At 39.8% G+C, this 25081-nt stretch overlaps 1 protein-coding gene across 1 annotated transcript in view; it reads left to right on the top strand.

Annotated features, from left to right (window-relative positions):
* Nucleotides 1–25081, top strand: part of ganc (glucosidase, alpha; neutral C) — a 124604-nt gene that overhangs the window by 93713 nt on the left and 5810 nt on the right. Inside the window, exons 19-23 of the mRNA XM_028822299.2 lie at nt 10473–10549; nt 14459–14533; nt 20999–21112; nt 21610–21722; nt 23716–23819. Coding sequence (XP_028678132.2) covers nt 10473–10549; nt 14459–14533; nt 20999–21112; nt 21610–21722; nt 23716–23819 — 483 coding nt within the window. The remainder of the gene's footprint in view (nt 1–10472; nt 10550–14458; nt 14534–20998; nt 21113–21609; nt 21723–23715; nt 23820–25081) is intronic.

Genomic DNA, 25081 nt, shown 5'->3' with positions numbered 1-25081 from the left:
CTTCAAAACAGCATCAATTCTTCTAGGTACACTTGCACACAGTTTTTGAAGGAACTCGGCTGGTAGGTTGTTCCAAACATCTTGGAGAACTAACCACAGATCTTCTGTGGATGTAGGCTTCCTCACATCCTTCTGTCTCTTCATGTAATCCCAGACACACTCGATGATGTTGAGATCAGGGCTCTGTGGGGGCCATAAAATCACTTCCAGGACTTCTTGTTCTTCTTTACACTGAAGATAGTTCTTAATGACTTTGGCTGAATGTTTGGGGTCGTTGTCCTGCTGCAGAATAAATTTGGGGCCAATCATACGACTCCCTGATGGTATTACATGATGGATAAGTATCTGCCTGTATTTCTCAGCATTAAGAACACCATTAATCCTGACCAAATCTCCAACTCCATTTGCAGAAATGCAGTCCCTAACGTTCAAGGAACCTCCACTATGCTTCACTGTTGCCTGCAGACACTCATTATTGTACCGCTCTCCAGCCCTTCGACAAACAAACTGCCTTCTGCTACAGCCAAATATTTCAGATTTTGACTCATCAGTCCAGAGCACCTGCTGCCATTTTTCTGCACCCCAGTTCCTATGTTTTCGTGCATATTTGAGTCGCTTTCCCTTGTTTCCACGTCGGAGGTATGGCTTTTGGCTGCAACTCTTCCATGAAGACCACTTCTGGCCAGACTTCTCCAGACAGTAGATGGGTGTACCTGGGTCCCACTGGTTTCTGCCAGTTCTGACCTGATGGCACTGCTGGACATCTTCCGATTTCGAAGGGTAATAAGCTTGATGTGTCTTTCATCTGCTGCACTAAGTTTCCTTGGCCGACCACTGCATCTACAATCCTCAGCGTTGCCCGTTTCTTTGTGCTTCTTCAAAAGAGCTTGAACAGCACATCTTGAAACCCCAGTCTGCTTTGAAATCTTTGTCTGGGAGAGACCTTGCTGATGCAGTAGAACTACCTTGTATCTTGTTGCTGTGCTCAATCTTGCCATGACATGAAACTGTCTTCCACAACCTCACCTTGGTAGCAGAGTTTGGCTGTTCCTCACCTAGTTTTAAGCCTCCTACACAGCTGTTTCTGTTTCAGTTAATGACTGTGTTTCAACCTCCGTGTGACATTGATGATCATTAGCACCTGTTTGGTAGAATTGGTTGATCAGACACCTGACTATAATCCTACAAAATCCCTGACTTTGTGCAAGTGTACCTATAAGAATTGATGCTGGTTTGAAGGCAAAAGGTAGTAACACCAAATATTGATTTGATTTAGATTTTTCTTTTGTTCGCTCACTTTGCATTTTGTAAATTGATAACAATAAACAATCATTATTTATATTTCTGAAAGCATTCTTTGTTTACAGCATTTTTTCACACCTGCCTAAAACTTTTGCACAGTAGGCCTACTGTATATATTGTATATACTGTATATATTGTATATATTGTGAGACCTGGTCCGAACACCATCAGACAGACACCAGTATAAGTACAAAAACACACACGTCCCAACACAGCACAAACACCCCTAATCACAGGCCTTTCAAACGTCCGTGGGCCACCTTTCTTCCCTATGTCGCTGGAGCTTCGTCCACCTCCAGCTCCCAACTTTTGCTCCCTGACTGTAGGAAGGCGGCCTCATTTATAGTCACCCGGATGTGCTCCAGGTGCTCGCTGATGTTCTTCCGGCGGCAGTTCCTGGTGTGGCGGAAGTGCCGCATGAGCACTCCGGGTGTTGCTGGAAGGTCCTTCCTCCACCTTCCCAGGTGTGGCGGAAGTGTAGATCTCCCGGGCTTTATGAGGCTTGGGGCGCCCCCTGGCGTTAGCCACGGGCCCCCATGGGTTTGAGCCTCCCTGCTACTTCCCTGTGGTCCCCTTGCCATCCAGGGCGGTTGCCCCCTTGTGGCCCGGGGGACGTATAGATCCCCTTCCGGTCCTTCCAGGTGTCCCGGCTGGGTCTGGCCCCAAGCCTTCTGCCACAATATATATATATATATATATATATATAATATATATATTATATAATATATATATATACTAGGGGGCTCCGCCCCTGCTTGCTTTGCTTGCCCACCCCCGGGTTTGCTTAACCGGATATACAATTTAAAGAGATTTTTATTTTCATGGGAATTGTTACATACTCTTTCGATTCTATGTTGCATCGTTTCACCGTGATCATAAATATACACCTGACTGAACTGTGGTTTCTTCGAAATACAAACAGGTGAGGGGACGCTGGCGCACTGATGTTGTTGCCGCTTCTCCCTGTTAACAACACTTTTCACAAAATTCACCTTAATTCTACACTTTCTTACGCTTGTTTTATTTCTTTTATTGTACGTATAGTTCGTGGATACAGCTGACTCAAATTGTATGGACCTGGCTTAATATTTACAGATTTTATGGACTCTACTTTGACTGGGAACAGCTGAGTCTATGGATCACGGGACGAGAACCTACAAGCATTTCTTTGTACCTGGCAATCTAGGACCTCGGGATGATCTGTCTCTGTGATTATATTAAATATGCTATGCTGATCTGCTCCCGTTTCATCTTACAGTACTCTACGACTGGAAACTGATCTGATTTTCATATTAACCTGGCTTTTGGCTCCGGGGTGATCACGCCTGAAATTACCAAGCATTACTCCTTGTGGCTGTGTATTGGAACCTCCAAATCCTGCTACCTCCTCCTGCTATGCTTTCTGCTGCTTTGCTATCGCCGCTCACCTACGCTACCACACCCGCCTGTCCTACTGGTTCCGCTGTGCTGTGCTGCTTCTCCAGTGCTATTCAGATAAGTATTGCCCAGTATCATGCTAAAATACTCCTTCTTATTAAAACAGTTTGTCCAGAGCAAATGGTCTGACTGGAACATTCTAAAAGACGCCGGTATTTTGCAACGCCCGAAATATATACATCGCGGGTCAGATCGCCGCCACCGCCGGGGTGCGAATGAAAAGACCACCGGCAGCATTTGCTCAGGAATACGCCGTCTTTCTCATGACCCTGGAAATAGAAGTGTCAGTGTGCCAAATTTACATTATGTGGAATTAAACCCTGATCGCGGCTCTGTGCAAAAAGAAGCCTCATTAACTAACATTGCACTATTTAACTCGAGGTCTCTTAATGGCAAAGCATTGGTGCTGTCAGAACTCATCACTGACACCAAACTTGATATTCTGTGTTTAACAGAGACTTGGCAAAAACCAAACGAATTTGCGTCTCTCACAGAGGCGACTCCAATTGGTTTCACTTTCCACACAGAGCCTTGCAGCTCAAGACAAGGCGGCGGGCTTGCAGTAATTGTCAGAGATGACTTAAACATTAAAAGAATCCCGATTGACTGTCCATTGTCTTTTGAGTGCCTGGCTCTTAAACTAATAACGAATCAGGTCCTGTCTCACTCATTGTTCTTTATCGTCCCCAAAATACAATGCATCCTTCTTATCCGATCTGATTGAACTTTTGACCCACCTAAGCTCTTACTCTCAGAGAATTATCCTTCTTGGTGATTTCAACATCCATATTGACATCCACATCTAAACTGAGAAAATAATTCCTATCCTTACTGGACTGCTTTGACTTGACACAACATGTTGATTTTCCAACCCACTCTGGCGGTCATATATTGAATCTGATCTGTACTTCTGGACTATCTGTTGCCAACATTTACAGCATTGATTTGGGACTCTTTGACCATAAAGCAGTATTTTTCACTGTTTCACTGCCTTCCCTCCTCTTACCTGTAAACGACAATTTCTTACAGAAACCTTAAAAATATCTGTCCCTCTATCCTTTCTGGATCCATTTCTGATCTTTTACTGTCTTCACCTATTCCGTCAACACTAGCTAGTCTTGTTGACCACTATAACACAGCCCTTCATTCAGCATTAGATAAAACAGCTCTTTAAAACATAAGGAGGTTTCCTTTAAACGTCAGCTCCTTGGTATAACTCAGATTTGTGATCTATGAAAGCAGCTGGCCGTCGCCTTGAGAGAATGTCACGTAAGACTGGCCTCACCGTGCACATCCAGGCTTTCTCTGACCACCAAAGAGCTTACAGAGAAGCACTAACTTCTGCCAAGAACACCCATTACGGCAGAATAATAGAAAGTGGCCATGATAACTCAAGGGTTTTGTTCTCTGTAGTTAATAAACTACTCCAACCCGCATCTGGCCCAACTACCTCTTCTACTGAAGTCTGTGAGGAAATCCTCCACTTTTTCCGTAAACAAAATTAAAGATCTAAAGAAGTCAACTAACATAAATACATCATCTGTTTATATCTCTCCCTGTTTTCCCACTCCATCCAGCTCCTTCTCTAAGTTCTCACCAGTCACATCTGCGTCTGTTAATAACCTGCTTTGTAAGATGAGGCTGACTACTTGTGTACTGGACCCCATCCCCACCACACTACTTAAATCCTGCCTTCATGCCATAATCCCGACTGTTACAACAATAATAAACTCATCCCCTGACACTGGCTCTGTGCTGCTCACTTTTAAAATTGCTTCTGTAACCCCAATGTTAAAAAAGTCTGGTCTTGATGCTGACAATCTTAACAATTTCCGGCCTATTTCCCACTTACCTTTCCTGTCAAAAGTTCTTGAGCGTGTTGTAGCTTCCCAACTCACCAATTACCTAACCTCTAATAATTTGATGGAAACCTTTCAGTCTGGTTTCAGGGCGCGGCACAGCTGTGAAACTGCTCTGCTACGAGTAACCAATGATTTGCTTATGGCAGCAGACTCTGGACAAACCAGCATATTAATTCTGTTAGACCTCAGTGCAGCATTTGACACTCAGGTCAGACATGACATCCTACTGTCCAGAATGGAGAACATGCTGGGTATCTCTGGCACTGCCCTCCAGTGGTTCAAGTCCTATCTGACTGTTAGGCAAGAGTTTGTTAGTCTTGGCAAGAGCAGATCCAGCTCAGCGCCAGTCACACAAGGAGTCCCTCAAGGCTCTGTCCTCGGTCCTCTGCTTTTCTGTATTTACATGCTTCCCCTTGGCCATATTATCCGTAGCTATGGACTGGGTTATCATTTTTATGCAGATGATACTCAACTCTATTTCAATGTTAAAAGTGGAACTTCATCAGAGCTTTCTCAGCCACAACCTGCCTTAGTGAATTAAAACCTGGATGGAGCAGAACTCTTTAAAATTAAATTGCAATAAACTGAACTCCTGCAAATTGGGACTAAAATGCAACTTAATAAAATGAGCTCCTTCCCAGTCCATCTTGGCGGTGATCTCATCAGATCTACCTCTACTGTAAAAAATCTTGGTGTTATTTTTGATTCCTCCCTCACTTATTCCGCCCACATAAATCACATTAAGAAACTTTCTTACTTTCACCTCCGTAACATATCCCGTGTTTGCTCCTTCCTCTCCTTCTCTAACACTGAGAAACTTGTCCATGCTTTTATCACATCCCGCATCGATTATTGTAATTCCCTACTGGCAGGTGCCCCTTCTAATCTTATATCACAGCTCCAGCTTATTCAAAACTCAGCTGCAAGAGTCCTTACTCGAACCAGCAGCAGCGAGCACATCACACCCATCCTGCTCCGTCTTCACTGGCTCCCTGTGTCCTACAGAATCGAATATAAATCCTACTAATAACATACAAAGCCTTAAATAACCTCGCGCCAAACTACATCAGTGACCTCCTCCATCACTATGTGCCTGCCCGCCCACTAAGGTCCTCTGATTCTGGCAACCTTGTTGTGCCCCTCACTAATCTACACTCCATGGGTGACATGGCCTTCAGCTGTATAGCGCCCAGACTCTGGAATGACCTACCGAAATTAATCAGGTCAGCTGACTCCATGAATTCTTTTAAAAAACAACTCAAAACTCATCTGTTTCAGGAAGGCTTTTAGCTCTACTTGACTTTATTACCTTTCTCTCAGTTTACTTCTCTGTCAAGATGCTAATGTAACCTGTGTGTGTGTGCTAGACCATCAATTATGTTGTCTGTTTCTTTTTTTTCAGAATTCACTGTCTTAATCTTCTTTATTTATTTATCTGGTTTGTACAATGCTATATACTGTATACGCTGTCATTCTTTATTATATTCTGTAAGTGCCTTGAGCATGGGAAAGGCGCTATATAAATAAAATGTATTATTATTATTATTATTATTATGTCCATATATTCGATCTCTTTTTGCTGTTCCGTTATTTCACAGTGTAATAATTTCCTTTTGTTTGTGCTAATAAGATCTTTATTTTCTTTTTTCTGATACTTTCGAATTCCACTGCTTTCATAATCTTTAACCTGCTCTGCACGTGTATCGTGCCAGCGTTTTTAAATGTCTTTATGAAGTCTTTTATTTCTGACCCTGATTGAACCTATGAGGTTTTCAACTCCACTTGATCTGGGTTGATTATTACTTTCCTTATTTTCAGAATTTGCACATAGATTGATATTGTTCTTTTTTGCAGTCTTTTTTGCCTTCTTTTCTCTCCAATGCTTTTGGGTCTTTTTTTGACACGCTGCTCTTTCTTCTTCACTTAGTTGTTGACGTGCCATCTAGAACGTATAAAATTTTTAAGCGCTGAGAACACATGAACTGTGTCTGCCAAAAGCATTCCAACAAATGAGAGGTTAGATGTCCGTGACCTTGTTTTAAATTGGTTGTTCTTGCAGGATGTCAATGTTTCTTTCCGAGAAGGTCACGTCTCGACTCAAGATTTTTTTTATATAATAGAGAGATATATACTGTATGCTGCTTAAAAAAGTTAAAGGAACACTTTTTACCCACAGTATAGCATCAAGTCATTGACACTTCTGGGATATTGATCTTGTCAGTTAAGTAGCAGAGCAGGTTGTTAATCAGTTTCAACTGCTTTGGTGTTAATGAAATTAACAACAGGTGTACTAGAGGGGCAACAATGAGACAACCCCCAAAGCAGAAATGGTTTAACAGGCGGAGGCCACTGATATTTTTCCCTCCTCATCTTTTCTGACTGTTGTTTTCACTAGTTTTGCTTTTGGCTACAGTTAGTGTCACTACTGGTAGCATGATACCTGGACCCTACAGAGCTGGCACAGATAGTCCAACTTCTCCAGGATGGCACATCAATACGTGCCATTGCCAGAAGATTTGATGTGTCTCCCAGCACAGCATAAAGGGCATGGAGGAGATTCCGGGAGACAGGCAGTTACACAAAGAGAGCTGGACAGGGCCCCTCGTAGAAGGTCCTTAACCCAACAGCAGGACCGGTGTCTGCTTCTTTGGGCAAGGAGGAACAGGATGAGCACTGCCAGAACCCTACAAACTGACCTCCAGCAGACCACTAGTTTGAATGTCTCGGACCAAACAATCAGAAACGGACTTCATGAGGGTGGCCTGAGCGCCCAGCCTCCTCTAGTGGGCCCTGTGCTCACTGCCCAGCACCGTGGAGCTCAATTGGCATTTGCCATAGAATACCAGAATTGGCAGGTCCACAACTGGCACCCTGTGCTTTTCACAGTTGAGAGCAGGTTCACCCTGAGCACATGTGACAGACGTGAAAGGGTCTGGAGAAGCCATGGAGAATGTTACGCTGCCTGTAACATCGTTCAGCATGACCGATTTGGTTGTGGGTCAGTGATGGTCTGGGGAGGCATATCCATGGAGGGGTGCACAGACTTCTACAGGCTAGACAACGGCACCTTGATTGCCAAGAGTATGCAGGCAGTTTCTAGAGAATGAAGGAATTGATACCATTGACGCTCGCCTGACCTAAATCCAATAGAACACCTCTGGGACATCATGCTTCGATCTATCTGACGCCGCCAGGTTGCACCTCAGACTGTTCAGGAGCTCAATGATGCCCTGGTCCAGCTCTGGGAGGACATCCCCCTGGATACCATCCGTCGTCTCATTAGGAGCATGCCTCAACGTTGTCAGGCATGCATACAAGCACATGGGGGCCATAACTACTGAGTACGATTTTGAGTTGCTGCAATGAATTTTCGGCACAATGGACAAGCCTGCTGCATTGTTTTTTCACTTTGATTTTCGGGGTATCTTTGAATTCAGCCCTCTTTAGGTTGATAATTTTCATTTCCATCAAATGATGTGGTATCCTTTCGTTCCTAACACATTACACAGTCTATATCAGTATAAATATCCAGCAGGATTTTTCTCCTATTGAGATCTGATGTGTTTTCAAAGTGTTCCTTTACTTTTTTGGAGCAGTTTATAGGTATATATTAATTGTTAGAGAAATAGTGAAAACTGCTGTTTTTAATTAATCCTTGTTTCAGATAGGAACTTTACAGAAAAACCTAAATAGTTGTAATTATGAGAAGCATTTTATTTTCTCTTTGTGTCATATGTATTATGGATAAATATTTTTGCATGCATTTTACTAGTTAAAGTACAGTATTTATTTTAAGGAAATTTTATTTATTTTAGTTTTTTTATGGTCACTGAACAATAAGCCACCAGAATTTCATTTTGGTTATAAAACAGTTAAAACATGTGATCTATAGTTTAAATATAAAAGTACACTTTAATATAGAACATAAAACTTCTATATGTCTTGTTTATGTAGGAGATTAGTGTAAAAAGATTTTTAAAGAGAAAAAAAAATAAAATCAGTATCAACCTTAAAAACCTGATAGGAGCATCCCTAAATGGATAATAATATATACTCAAATTTCATATTATCCCTGCTAATTACCTGTTTTCAATCAAAGAGTACTCTTTCTTATAAAATTGTGCTTTTCAGATATTGATCTAATGCAGGAATATTTTAGTTATGGTCAATCGTATACATATTAGCATGTTCAAGAGTAAACAGCTCCATCGACCTAATAATATTAGTATTACACTAGCCATGTGCGCCCAACTACGTTGCGCATGTTAAAGTTGTCTGTGAAGGGCTCCCTGTTTAAACGCGGCTGTCAGTCGTGAACTGGGCCCTTCGTCGCACAGCATTATGACTTTTTTATAAAGGAAACAAAATTACAAAACAAAACCCATGGACATTGATTCGATAGGAACGGCCTACTCGGAAATCACTGTCCGAATAGTAATTATGTGGTGGAGGAGCATTTCTGCTTCTCTCCGTTCACAGTCCGTCTCATTTTCATGATGCTGTCGTTTCCTCTCACGATCTCTTCTCAACCTTTCTCCAATCTCGCAGGTTGCTTTGTGGCAATCCAAAGAGTAAGGAAGAACCAATGCTTCTTTCTTGAACTCCAAACGCCGACTGATGGAAAATCACAGAAGTGTGTCCGACTTGTATACTCTGACTGCCGACTCCAAGAAGTGGGTGAACATTCGATTTGGACAAAGTGCTACCAACGACGGTCGATAGAAACACAAAAAACCACAGTCTCGACAACGAAGCAGGTGTCGACGCCAGATCTAAACACAAAGCACGGTGTCAATGCCAGATCTAAACACAAAGAGTGGTGTCGACGCCAGATCTAAACACAAAGAGTGGTATCGACAGTGTTTGTAAACAAAGTAACAACCAAGGTGTTGTGTATTCAGCCAGTACAAACAGCACGTAATCTCCTTTAATTCAATCCTCTTTAATCACCACACTCCACCCTCATCCAACGATCCTCCCCCTCACTTCCTCTCCTCCTCCATCACTACTGCCCTCTACTGAACACAGCAGGAACACCACACAAGGCAGTGAATTCACAGACAAACAAAGATCAAGATCCAAATGAAGATTATATATAAAGATTCTTCCTGATACTTTTTAACAAGGAAACTGATAAAATTTAGGATACAATTTGTTTCTTTTGCAAAATTTCCCAGGAGAAGCCAGGTGACATAGCTAGTATGATAGTTCAGTAAAATTAAAAGTAAAAATAGAAGACAGAGCTAACAGAACAATTCTGCATCACACACAAAAAACAATTTCTTTCTTATGAGGTTTTAGTTTCATCCTGATATATTTCTTTAAGGTACTGTTTTCATCACAAACTAGTGAAACACGCGGACCTACAGTCCTTAAACAAAATGCAAATAAAAACCATGTTAAATATGAAATAATTGTTTATTGTATAAATAAAAACACATTAAAAATACAAACATGAAAACATAAATTATATATACATTATATAAAGTAATAATCATCAAAATGTATTTAATAGAAATAAAAATATGCACAACAAGGAAAATACAACACTAGAGGTCCATAAGAAAAAAACAGACAAATCCAAAAACAGCAGACTTTGTTTAATTTTTGTCTTTGAACTTTATTAATGTTAATTGAAAAGGCTGGGTGAATTGTAAATTGCCGTCTCTTAATATTTAAAGGCATTGTCTGGTCTTCAGTAAACAGACCCATACTATATCATTCCATACCATTTTCTAAGTCTGCTTATTCCTGAGCAGGATTGCATGGTAAAAACATCTCAGCAATGAAAGACCAACAATGACCCTCACTTCAGTTATGAATAAACTAATAGTTTATTTATTTAGTTTGTTTGTTTTTTATTTTCCTTAGGAAATGCTTTACTGGCCCACCCAGTAACAGAAGCAGGAGCAAAGACAGTTAACATTTTACTACCTGGCTCCAAGGAGGTAAGTATAATATTTTAAAACTGAATGACCTAACAATGTGGCCTACTGGGGTCTCTGTTTCCAGAACCCAAATTAAGACTAAAGAGACAAGAAATGTATAAAACAGTTTTTCATGCAAAAATAATCACATAAGGATAATAAATAAGACCAGATAATGAGCAAAAAATGGCAATGCAAACAATCCCCATAGCCCCACTAGACCTCCCTAGGCAAGGTTTAATCTTAATTAACTACACAGAGAGCCTACCACTCTAACCCAAAATGTATTACTCAGCTCACTCCTACATGCATCTTCCAAACCTTTTTTTACCACATTTGGCTCCACTACATCCCACCGAGTGATCTCTCACCAACAACTATGCACCATGCTACACAACCACCTGCAACTGCATTATGGCCTAGAAGGGCCTTTTACATTTCATTCCATAACATCTTACCATGTCAGTTCCTATCCCTTGGAATTATGTCTTGTTTAGGGGCTGGTTTCAATTTGGAAAACGGCCACCAGGCTAACTCAACCCATTGTCTCCAGTTGCTCCTGCAACCCCACACATAATATTAAAGGTCTAGAAAACTACTGTAGCATCCCAGTCTTTTTATAACTGTCAAAAATTCCCTTTAATTTGATTTAAATCTCTTTTATCTGGTATATTTTAACCTTTTGGCATATTTACATTCGTATTAATTTGACAAAGGTCCTGCTCTTATACAGACATGGTAGAAGTGTTGGATCTATCTATCTATCTATCTATCTATCTATCTATCTATCTATCTATCTATCTATCTATCTATCTATCTATCTATCTATCTATCTATCTATCAATATTAAATATTTTGACATTGGTCCCAATACCAGCTTTTGCACCTCAGTTCCAGTATTAAAATGATACTGAAGCAAATAATACATAATTTTGTATTTTTAACTAAATAAAATGCAAAACTAATTTGTCCATCCATCCCCTGAAAAAAGTACTGACAAAACTAAACACCAACTGTAGTAACAGAATAATGGTGCATTTCACTTCATTTAAATACTGTTACAACCTCAGTCATGCAGGGAAGAACAACATGGGTACAAATGCTGGAGATTGAAATCACATCTGAGTCTTGGCAAGACGCCTTATATGACCCCAGACACATCAACCACATAACTGTCGCCCAATGTCCCACTCTAGAAATCAATAAACCAAACCACTTCCCACCCCCAAGAACATGTCACTGTTTCCTCTTGTACTTACACATATTATTAGTGAAATGCTGATTAATTAAAACAGTGTGTGTGATGCATATAGAACCTTGTGGATTAATTCTATTCAGTATGATGTTTGACATAGCACTTTACAGAATTACAATGATTAGGTTTGAACTAGTTTGTATTTGTCATTGTTCTTCAAACAAGCTCAAGAAAGCTTTCTTTGTGAACTTGCACTGTGGGAAAACTGCTGTAAAAATTAAGATAATAAGATATGGTAAAAATAAGATAATACAATTATCGTATTTTTATTGTCAATAACATTTCACATCTGTTGAGTTCTGAGCCCCTTGAAGGCATCTGGAAGAGCCAGGAAAAGGATTCTTGGAAAGATTCAAAGTATTGCCTCCTGCTTTTGTCACAGATGCAGCACCGTTATACAGTTAGATTACAACCAAAAGTTCATATACAAGCACCATGTGTTTTATAAGCTTCTAACTTCATATACTCCTAGCAGAGAATCAACACACCTATTTTATGCTCTCTAATCAATTTCATTCATATTTTCATGTAGTAAGATTACCAAATTTTGCATGTTGCTGATATTGGAAAGGCAGGTGGGTAGGAGCTTATTTTTCCATATCTGCATATAGGTTTGGACCATTGCAATTCCTGCGAAGAACTGCACCAATGTTAGGAGTACATTATGTATTCATCCAGTTTTGGCTTATCTTTATCTTTTTCAGAAAGTATCTCCTCTTATTTTTCTGATTTTATTAGTCCTTTTGGAAGTAAAGTTGCATTTCAAATTTTACATGGTAATCAGGTAGCCATCCATCCATCCATCCTCTTCCGCTTATCCAAGGTCGCGGGGGCAGCAGCTTGAGCAGAGATGCCCAGACTTCCCTCTCCCTGGCCACTTCTTCTACCTCTTCCAGGAGAATCCTGAGGCGTTCCCAGGCCAGCCGGGAGACATAGTCCCTCCAGTGTGTCCTGGGTCTTCCCCGGGGCCTCCTCCCGGTTAGACGTGCCCGGAACACCTCACCAGGGAGGCGTCCAGGAGGCATCCTGATCAGATGCTCGAGCCACCTCATCTGACTCCTCTCGATGCAGAGGAGCAGCGGCTCTACTCTGAGCCCCTCCCAGATGATTGAGCTTCTCACCCTATCTTTAAGGGAAAGCCCAGACACCCTGCGGAGGAAACTCATTTCAGCCGCTTGTATTCGCGATCTCGTTCTTTCGGTCACTACCCATAGCTCATGACCATAGGTGAGGGTAGGAACATAGATCGACTGGTAAATTGAGAGCTTCGCCTTGCGGCTCAGCTCCTTTTTCACCACGACAGACCAATGCAGAGCCCGCATTACTGCGGATGCCGTACCGATCCGCATGTCGATCTCACGCTCCATTCTTCCCTCACTCATGAACAAGATCCTGAGATACTTGAACTCCTCCACTTGGGGCAGGATCTCGCTACCAACCCTGAGAGGGCACTCCACCCTTTTACAGCTGAGGACCATGGTCTCAGATTTGGAGGTGCTGATTCCCATCCCAGCCGCTTCACACTCGGCTGCAAACCGATCCAGAGAGAGCTGAAGATCACGGCCTGATGAAGCAAACAGGACAACATCATCTGTAAAAAGCAGTGACCCAATCCTGAGTCCACCAAACCGGACCCCCTCAACGCCCTGGCTGCGCCTAGAAATTCTGTCCATAAAAGTTATGAACAGAATCGGTGACAAAGGGCAGCCCTGGCGGAATCCAACTCTCACTGGGAATGGGTTCGACTTACTGCCGGCAATGCGGACCAAGCTCTGGCACCGATCGTACAGGGACTAAACAGCCCTTATCAGGGTAGCATAGTGGTATATTGCTTTGGTTAGTGCTGTTTCCTCATGAATGCAGCATTCTAATTTCAAATCTCATTCTCAGTTGCTGGCTTTGTGAAAATTGTACCTTCTTCCAGTTTCTGTAAAATGTTTTCTCCTGGTCCCCAAGTTTTCATCTCATATCCCAAAATTATGCATTTTTGCTTTTTAGACAACTCCAAATTGACCCTGCTTGAATGTGGTTATAGGTGTGTGTGTGAGAGACTGGACCTAGAGTTGCATTAAGAGGGGCTGCAAGAATTGTTATCTTATGTTAACTTCTAACCAACATTAATTAATCAGATTCAAGCTAATTTTTTTTAATGTATTTTAGCAGCAAAAAAAGAATAAATTTATCTATTAAAAATAAATCTCCCAGTTCCTCACTGCCATGGATTGATCTCACACTTGCAGGGAGATTGTGAGAGAATGCGTTATACTTAACTCATGCTGTTTGGAAATGATTACAACATGGAAGCTGAGAGACAAAAATATTGGGGGAGGCTCTACATAAGATAAAAATTCAGTCTTAATGTTTTACACTCCCTTTGACACAATTTTTACACATGTTAGTGTCATAGTGAAACTGTGTTTTGATCTATTTAACTGAAGATGATAGTGAATTTAAATTCTGTAGAGAGAATGTGCTAGCCTCTAATTCAGGGAGGTTAGCCTTCTTCTGCCATTTACTGTTAATGGTAGGTTGATTATAATGATTTAAATTCTTTTGGATAAGGTTATGGAATACTCATTTTGATTTCAAGCACACAGTCATGCTGGCCCATTTATACCAGATGAGAACTGATATAAAAATAGTTATACATACACATTGCTTTTGTTCTCTTGCAGAGATGGTATGATGTCCGTACTTACCAGAGGTTTGAAGGAGATCAAAACATATGTGTCTCAGTTAATCTGGAAAGTGTGAGTAATTCCAATCGAATTGTTTATTTTGTTAGTGTAAAGACAGAAGAAACAAAAGTCATCCAACTTTTAGAATAGTTTTTTGATAAGATAATTACTATCAGGGCAATATTTGGTGCAATGCTTAATCTTGCTTGTGGAGCATGACTTTAGTTTCAGCTGAGTCATTGTTGGTATGGAGATTACATGTTATTCCTGTGCCTGTGCGTTTTATCTTTATGGGCTCCAGTTTCATTCTACAACCTGTACTATTGTATTTTTGGTTGATTCATAGATCTAACTTATTCCTGAAAATGTGAGTGTACAGTATGTTGTTGTAAGAGTCTTCTCTATAATAAATTGGTGCCCTCTCAGCTGATATTTCCTTCCTTCTGACAGATGCTTGATAACTCTGTAAAGCATTGTTCAAAATGTGTGGCAGCTGTATAAAATGCGACTTAGTAAATGTTTGTGACTTTTTGTATAGTTAACAGCTTTTTGTTAAAAGCCTTAATTTAACATCTATGAGCTGCAAAAGTTGCATTTGCTCTTGGTTTTATTTTATGGGTTGTGAATAAACTGTCATAAATGCAGAGGAATCCATTAAAATCAAAATTGACCCAAAAGACATGGTGACATAAATAAAATTGTAAAAGCTGTGCAAATCATGGGATATTTAACTTGTGTACCTTATTGAAACAAAAATGGGTCAAATTTCACCCAAAGGCATTGTAAGGGTTAAACAATGTTAAATAAGGCAATAAATAAGAAAACAGTAATAGTAGACACCATTGTAGTATTATTATCTTACTAGACATTAAGCCCGTTACAATAACGGGCATTAGAACAGTAGTGCATAAACATTAGTAGGAACAGTCTATATTAAATGGCAAGGGACCTTGACCTCATTCTGTTTCTTGTCTTAATTTTTTTGTCAAAAATATTTTTGCAAGAAGCCTAAAGTAAAATAATAATAAAAATAAAATAGAAACGTATATGACAATACAGTAAGTATAATTAATATTACATTTATCCTCTCCTCTGTGGCTGTTGATTGATGTGTTGTGTCTGTTTGAAGATCTCCTATCCTGCCTCTTTATTTTAGCTTGCTGTGGCGTCTCTCCAGCAAGTACTGTGCAGTTCCCCAGCAAGTATTTTAATCTGTGCTGGCGTGCAGCTGATTATTGTATGTGTGGCGTCTCCCCAGCAACGGATTTTATGTGCGCGAAAATAAATCTACTTTTAAAAGTCATCCTATTGTAATATCATGAAAATTCATATATTTAGGAAAACCCCTTCAACGACTGACACTTTACCAGGCCAAGCTTCCTAATCGCAAATCTGACATCCTCAGAATGAACATTTGCACAACAACAAACACTAATCCCACCTCTTTGGGGAAGCTGGTCTCCACATCTCAGTACCTGATTGGATTTTTCATGCCTTATGTTTTAGGTGTTACCTCATTTACCGAAATCTGATGGGATCGGCCGCGCAATATTTTATATGTCACACCCTCTCTGTCTTGTGTGACGCGTCAGGCGGCCTTTGAAGCATCTGCTAGAGGCCGGTGACTCTGCCACTCATTTCGCCCTTCCCTGTACTTCCGCCTTGTCCATAATTTGCGTTTAACTTTCTGTCACAACAGTGGGCAATCAGCAGAGTCTCTCCAGGAACTGATGTAATGTGTGGCGTGCAGCTGATAATCGTGGCTCTGGCGTCTCTCCAGCAATTACTGTGCAGTTCCCCAGCAAGTATTTTAATCTGTGCTGGCGTGCAGCTGATTATTGTATGTGTGGCGTCTCCCCAGCAGCGGATTTTATATGCGCGGCCTCGAGTACCCAATCAGCACTCTCCCCAGCAATGATGTCCTTTATTAAAGAGTGCCCCGCGCATGCGCACTTCACCAGAAGACACACACACATGGACGCATACAGGGATTTTATTAAAGAGGATAGGCAAATCTTATGGCAGGCTAAGTGACTTAAGCAGAGAAAACCTTTAAACTGGTTGTATGCATGAAATTGTATTTCCCAAATTAACAACAGTTATAAAAATGCCAATTCAGTCTATCATATGCCACTGATTTGGAGACACGGAATAACTTCAAGCTAGGGTAGTTGATGTACATCTCTTCATCCCTTAAGTCTAATCTTTTTCTTCATGTGTCCTCTTTTTTGGGTTTATAACAAAGCAGCCATTAGTTTATTATGGATAGGCTGTACTATTTTATCTAACATTGTAGAGGCCTTTCTGATGTCAAATGGAAACAAAGAGTGGCAAAAGAGTGCTATTCATCTTCCAGTTTCAGCAAATAGGGCGATTCATTTTGAGTTTTTTCTTAAACAGTTGTCTTCTATGAAAAAGCTGAGAGCACTCTATATGTTTGTAATACAGTAAAAACAAAAAGGAAAATAACAACAAAACACTGAGCTGTATGCACATTAATAGTTGTGTGTGTGTCTCTGTATACCTACCATATTAGCAAATTCAATCAGTCTAGTGCAGGGTCACAGAGAATGAAACTTCTTCCAGCAGCAATGGATATAAGGCAGAAAATATCTCTTTGTAACTTAAGAATAGGTTAAGCTAAGACTAGATGTTGTTATGATTTGCTGGCTAGTTAGAAGGGAAGCTGTGAAAGGAGTACTAAAACCCATAATTATATATTAAAATAATTCATATGGAATAAAGATTAAATAGACTTGAATAGCCACAAAATTAATTAAACTAAGAACAAATCAACTCACAAGACCATGTGATAAAGTTTCTGGGCACTGGTGCAACTGTTGGGATGCCAAGACAACAGTTCCCCTTTTTAATTGATATTTTCAAAATAAAAAAAGCCCAAAACAAAATGTAATTGAGTGTATGCTGTCCTGTAGATGTTTTTCTACAAAATAAACTGGTTTAAGTGGCGAGATCTTTGTCTCTTTTTACCTGTCTAGGCTCAAAAGATAGCCTTCCTAATTCCAGCCTTACAAATTTATAGGCCCCGGTTCAAGAAGGGAGGAACTGATGCAGCCTGTTATGGTTTGGACTGTGTCTCCTGTTCTGCTGACTTCTTGGAGAAGCAGAAAATACTGTTAGTGATCGTGTCTCCTCTCCTCCCAAGATGGTATTTGCAAACTTACCAGAGCTGTTGACGCACACGTACAGTATGTGACAACAGAAATACATCAACTGCAAGGCAGTATATCTTTACAAAAAAATCAACAGAGAATAATAAATTGACTTAAACATGCACAAGCATCCTCTCAAGAAGATACATTAAGTAATCCTATACAAAATCAAAAATGGGACACTAAGAACAAGAACTTGCAAAATGTAGTCAGTATTCCAACAGTCTGGCTAAGGCCAGGTAAGACCTCAAATACAGTGTATAAACTGGTACCTGACTTGTTTGATTGCCCACATGAATAACTGCGGCTCCAGTCCCCTTGGGTCAATTAGAAGTGCACAGAGAACAATATAATTAACAAATAAAAGAGCAGACATCCAATGTTTTACTTTACTTAAGCAGTCAGTGAATGCCATCATTGAAGAACAAAGGTCCATTCATAAAGAGAGATGAGTCTCATCAACTTTTAAATGAAAGTTAATGTTTCATGACCAGTACCTCTTAATTTAAAGAAACAAAAAAACTGTCCAAGTTGATCTTGATGGATGCTGTTTTACTTCGGAAATGAGTGAAAAAGTACTGTCATCAGATTTCTGCAAGTATGGAAAATAATTTTAAATAGCATGAAGTAAACCAACCAAAATAGTACTTGACAGTCCAACTGATTCCGTCTGCAGAGTGGAATTCTTTCAAATCATTCCTCTGAATATTTTAAAAATATAGTGATTATAACATTTCCTGCATCTAAGCATATTAGACTACACTTTCTCTGCTAGACTAGTCTGTTTGAGGTACAGTAATCCCTCCTCCATCACGGGGGTTGCGTTCCAGAGCCACCCGCGAAATAAGAAAATCCGCGAAGTAGAAACCATATGTTTATATGGTTATTTTTATATTGTCATGCTTAGGTCACAGATTTGCGCAGAAACACAGGAGGTTGTAGAGAGACAGGAACGTTATTCAAACACTGCAAACAAACATTTGTCTCTTTTTCAAAAGTTTAAACTGTGCTCCATGACAAGACAGAGATGACAGTTCTGTCTCACAATTAAAAGAATGCAAACATATCTTCCTCTTCAAAGGAGTGCTCGTCAGGAGCAGAGTCTGTCAGAAAGACAGAGTAAAGCAAACAAATCAATAGGGCTGTTTGGCTTTTAAGTATGCGAAGCACCGCCAGTACAAAGCTGTTGAAGGCGGCAGCTCACACCCCCTCCGTCAGGAGCAGAGAGAGAGAGAGAGAGATAGAGAAAAACAAACATCAAAAATCAATACGTGCCCTTTGAGCTTTTAAGTATGCGAAGCACCATGCAGCATGTCGCTTCAGGAAGCAGCTGCACACAGAAGGTAGCAACGTGAAGATAATCTTTCAGCATTTTTAGACGAGCGTCCGTATCGTCTAGGTGTGCGAACAGCCCCCCTGCTCACACCCCCTACGTCAGGATCAGAGAAAGTCAGCGCAAGAGAGAGAGAATAGTAATTTGGGTAGCTTCTCAGCCATCTGCCAATAGCGTCCCTTGTATGAAATCAACTGGGCAAACCAACTGAGGAAGCATATACCAGAAATTAAAAGACCCATTGTCCTCAGAAATCCGCAAACCAGCAAAAAATCCGCGATATATATTTAAATATGCTTACATATAAAATCCGCGATAGAGTGAAGCCGCAAAAGGCGAAGCGCGATATAGCGAGGGATCACTGTACTGTTAACTGAATCAGTACAAAATCAAAACAAAGGTGCTCTGGAAGTTAATACAGAATGAAACGCTGTGTAAGGAAAAAATTATTGGAAATCTGAATAGAGCAGATTGTGCTCACTGAGGTATTTACGGAGTATGTTGTGTCCCCAGAGAGTCAAGGAAGCTCAGTTTAAGACTCGGGCTTTGTTCAATCAACTAATTTGTCTACTATCCAGTTTTGAGAATTGGTCAAATAAGATTTTATATCTTCAGATGTTTGTGATGTGACCAGATGCCTGTCATTTCAGACACCATCAAGAAACATGAAGTATCACTGTTAACACAAGCTATTTCATATGTGTTAATTGATTTGTATCTACTGGTACAAAACTCATTGGCACCAATATACAGTACTGCTTAGATGCGCAGTTTGTGCCTCATAATGCAAACTGATGAGAAAAAAAGTTTAACTTCTTGTAAAAGAGTTGCTTATAGTTTAGTTGAACTTTACATCTCATCTTTATTAATTTTTAAAGAAATTATGGAATAGATCAGTTTTACATTTTATCCCACATCTCAGAGACCATCCATCCATTTTCCAACCCGCTGAATCCGAACACAGGGTCACGGGGGTCTGCTGGAGCCAATCCCAGCCAACACAGGGCACAAGGCAGGAACCAATCCCGGGCAGGGTGCCAACCCACCGCAGGACACACACAAACACACCAAGCACACACTAGGGCCAATTTAGAATCGCCATTCCACCTACCCTGCATGTCTTTGGACAGTGGGAGGAAACCGGAGCGCCCGGAGGAAACCCACGCAGACACGGGGAGAACATGCAAACTCCACACAGGGAGGACCCGGGAAGCAAACCCAGGTCCCCAGGTCTCCCAACTGCGAGGCAGCAGCGCTACCCACTACACCACCGTGCCGCCCTCTCAGAGACCAGCATATTAGGTAAATTGGGGAGTCTAAATTGTCCAGTGTGAGTACAGTATATGTATGAGAATGGTGTGGCCTCCTATCCAGCTGTGTTGAAAACAGTTTTACCTGGATAAGAACCTACTTCCCAATACCCTGATTTGGGTAAGTGGGTTGGAAAATGGATAGATGAATGCGTGTACGCTTAATGTTTGAGTTATAGGCCATTTCCATTGAAAGGAAAATACCACAGAGGGCAGAGGTCACTTTTTTTTTTCCTTTGTCCTTTTAACTGGTATTTAGAGCAAAGATATGCATTCTGGGTGTGTACTAAGCTTTATGAAGTTCTAAATCCTTAGCAGTTAAATTGTGAATATTTCAAATAATATTGAATGTTAAATTTGTCTATATTTCTTTTCATATATTAAATTTTGAATTAATTATCATTGAGGAAGATATTAATACTAATAGCTTTCATCTAATGTGTTCTTATTTGGTATTGTTCATCAATATGGTTGTGTTTTGGCTTTACTGAATTTTGATCATTGCTTATACTTTTGGTATCAGGGTGTAATTTGAAGTTTGTTTTCACTCACTTTTGGTACACTTATCCTGCCTATCTGATAGCTTCAAATGTCTTGTTTTTTAGGCTAACACACCAGACAAACAAAGGGAGAAGATGAATACTTTTTGTGTTTTATTGTTGGATTCTTCCAAAATATCAGTATCATTAAGCTAAAATCTATGTGTTTTAACCATTCTAAGGTCCCAGTATTCCAGAGAGGTGGCACTGTTATTCCAAGAAAAACTGAGGCAGGCATGACCACAGCCAGCCAGACCCAAACGGCATTCTCTCTGAGCATAGCACTTGATTCTAAGGTACTGAAAAGTCTTTTACTTCTGCCTGGGTCTGAAAAGCTAGTAAAGTGTTATTTCTTTATTACTTTTTGCTTAGTTGCTTGTCTTTTCAGCTTACTCAGGTACATTTTCTTTCACTACCAAAATTTGTCACTATTAAAGCATATGGCAACTTCATCTGAAAGAGTAATATATGCACATTTTCAAAAGATGGACATTCTCAAAATACACACACTGACCAACTTACTGATTACTGCCCGATTTACAAATCAAATGTCTATTTAAAATGCATACATGCTATAAGGTGCAGAGCTGATGATGATAACAAGTGGATCAAGCCAAATAACTAAAATAGAACTTTCCTGTTTTATACTTAATGGAAAAATGTTTGAATATATGCACGATCACAAGGAGCCTTTCATTTTGGCTTCCACAGTCAAGTTTAACTTGCACTGAGGCCAAACCATGAAAATCCTAAATATAATTATGCATGACTAGTAACATTTCATACTTCACAGGGTTTTGCTGAAGGAGAGCTCTACATAGATGATGGCTATTCATTCAGTTACAAAACAGAAAAACAGTACTGCCATTGGAAGTTTGTCTTCTTAAACAATGTGCTAAAAGCCAGGTAATTTAATATGTATTCTTGCTTTTTCTTTCCTGTTTTTGTTGTTGGTTAACAAATATAAAAAATAATGTTTGACATCTGTATGCCCATCTGAGAATTCTTCTTAAGGATTTCTTCTGGAGTCCATCTCTCTCTCTCTCTCTGTCTCTCTCCCACCAAATAAGTTGGCTTGACCACTTCCAAATACTGCATACTTTGCACTCTCATGTGTCTCCCTCACCTCTTGCTCTTTTGCTACCTTTCCTCTACTGGAGAACTCATACTTCCTCTGTAGTTACTTCAATGTCAAGTCTCTCTATGTCTATTGAAACCCAAGCTAGCGTTCCCACTAGTGGATTCTGGTATCTATGTCATGTAGCTGTGTTCAGGGCACTGTACAAGCTTCATTCATTTGTAGCCATCTACCAAACTAAAGGGTTTTCAAGGGACACCTTGAACTAGTAGTAGTCCCAGGTTAAGCTTTAGTGTACCAAAGGGATACCAGCAGTTTTTCCCAAGTAGTCTCCATCTCTCTCTCACACACACACACGCACACACACACACACACACGCACGCACACACACACACACACAGCCCCCATTGGTAGTCCAGACAGGCCAGTTACTGGGGAATACCTCAAACATTTGTTTTTTAAACTCGCCTGGATTGTTTTTGTTGAACAAGTTGTACTCATATACGGTAAATATGGTTTTATTAGTACTTTCACAACTTTATCTTTATTTTATGTTTTTTTTTCTTCTAGCAACACGCAGTTGTTATTAAATAGTCTAACTTATTATCTTTTTCTGTATTCCTGTAGCCCTTTTCAGGTTAAACTAAACTAAACTGAAGTAACCAGATCAGAGTAGTGCTGTCTCTTTGTCTCTTTATGTATCACATTTTGGAAATTTTCAGAACTTTACAGGACACTGACGATTAGCCCAAAAGGTTACATTTAAATTGAGTGTCAAATTTTAAATAAATTACCATAAATTGGAATTTGCTTCATTTTCTTCATTACTGCTTATTTTTCACAATGAATATTATTATTATTATTTTTTTAAACCAAAACACAGTATTATTCTGTTAGTATTCTGTTACTAATTTGGGTGTTAGAATGGACTCCCAACTTACTTTTGACACCCACATCAAATATCTCTGTAAGTCATCTTTTTACCATCTCAAGAACATCGACAAACTCCGCCCATTACTCACCCTGGCAGATGCAGAGAAACTCGTCCATGCCTTTGTCTCTTCCAGGCTGGATTACTGTAATGCACTCCTCATTGGGATTCCTGGCAAGAGTATCCAGAGACTCCAGTATATTCAGAACAGCGCTGCCAGGATCCTGATGAGGGTGCGAAAGTATGATCACATCACCCCAATCCTGAAAAACCTTCACTGGCTCCCTGTTTCATTCAGAATAGAGTACAAGGTCTCCCTTCTTACCCATCAGTGCATTTATGGACATGCCCCTCTTTATCTACAGGAACTCCTTACCCCTCATAACTCCTTACGTTCCCTCCGCTCTGTACTCACTAACACTCTTCAAGTCCCCAGAACTAAGCTCAGCAGCATGGGTGACAGGGCGTTTTCCTCGGTGGCGCCGAGGCTGTGGAATGCCCTCCCTGATTACCTGAGAGCCCCACAGTCGACTGAGGCCTTTAAGCGAAACCTAAAAACTCATCTTTTTAGAAAGTCATTTTGTTAAAGTATTTTATAGACTCCTCTGTTTTTTTTTATTTTATTATTCTATTTTTACTCTGTAGCACTTTGGGATTGCTAAAATATAAAGTGCAATATAAATAAAATTTATTATTATTATTATTATTATTTAAAATCAGCCTTACAAAATGAATAAAAAAAACCTTTTCAAAAGATGCACTATTTGTTTGTTCCTGTCTGGTTGTCTGCATTTTTTTTTGATTCCCAAAGTATACATGTTCAGACTGAAATAAAATTGGGTATCTAGATTGCTGTGTAAAATTTCAGTTTCCTGCTTTTGTTTTTGCAGACCTGTTGATGAAATGGGGAAGATGATTTCATGTTTAACTGTAGAAAGAGTTTGGATAATGGGCTTAATGGACAAGCCTGTATCAGTGACAGTACAGTGTCCAGGTAAGGTACCCTCCTTGAATTAGACTATTAGTCCAGAACACCTGAATGAATGACAAAGGTCAAACAAGGATGTATAGTAATTTCCAAATTAAATTGATAATTATTTTGACCATAGGCTGTTTGTAAGGCTTGTTGTCAATTGGGCAGAAAACATTCAGTTCATCAAGCACATTGGTTAGCTAATAGCTAAGATGTCTTAAAGTCTTAACCCAGAAATTTCAAGGCTTCAACTACATTCTCATGTTGTTATGAGCTTTCTAGTTTTAATTCACTGCCCTTTAATTTTCACTGGTGTGCTCAAGTATGCATTCACTATTTAAGTGAAATAATTAATCTGCTCCAGCATCATTAATGACTCTAGGGGTTCTAAAGACCTGGATTAGTTCTCCACATAGCCTTCTTTCCTTAAGTCTAAAACAGATATGTTTTGAGTCTGTTAGAATCGAACATACCTTTTATCCCAGTGGTGCAATTGTCTGCTTTCTTTGCACAGGTTCTAGAGCTACTTTATATTTTTTGTAGCATGTTGTCCAGAACTCAAACCAGAACTCTAGATGATATCTGACTTCATCATAGGGTTCAAACAATATGTTCTGATTTACTATATATTACATAATTTTAAAAGTATTGCTTTTAGTTTTACTTTTGAATTGCTTCTGAGCAATAACACTGTTAAGAGGTTGCTTTCTGTAAATTAGTGTAGCCCATCTTGTATTTATAGTTAACGTTCCTTTTTTGTTTGTTTATTGAACTTTGTACTTTTTTTACGTGTATTTGATATACCAGAAATTACTCCCTATATCAGAATTAATGTTGTTAATCTACATTAGAAATGTGGTAGAAATTTAACATCTTATTAAAGAAAGAAACATCCTCTAACAGGATAATTCAGTAATCAGGCAGGAGAAAAGCTGTTAATTGAATCTTTTAATTACTCTTTAGCAAAATGCCTTGGAGGGAGCATTCATCAAAAGCAGTTTGTTACAGCCTGGTCAGAGAAACAAAGAATAGCTGAGGTTCATTTTATAAACTGTTGAATTTACATACAGTATCAGTCAGTGCATACATTTTACTACGGTTGGTTCATTGGTTTACGCCCAAATGATTTACATAAAATAAAAGTCTTTTATATTATACTAGCCAACCCGCGGCGTACCATACGCCGCATAATCAGGCCGCTTTTTTAATGATTTTTAAGCACAGGGAAAAAATTAACATTTGAAAAATCCGGAGAGGGGAAGGACGCCCATTACGCCCCATTC

The sequence above is a fragment of the Erpetoichthys calabaricus genome, chromosome 16 (assembly GCF_900747795.2).
Source record: "Erpetoichthys calabaricus chromosome 16, fErpCal1.3, whole genome shotgun sequence".
Classification (NCBI taxonomy): Eukaryota; Metazoa; Chordata; class Cladistia; order Polypteriformes; family Polypteridae; genus Erpetoichthys; species Erpetoichthys calabaricus.
The sequence above is the reverse complement of the archived record's forward strand: the minus strand, read 5'-3'. Positions and strand labels throughout refer to the sequence as shown.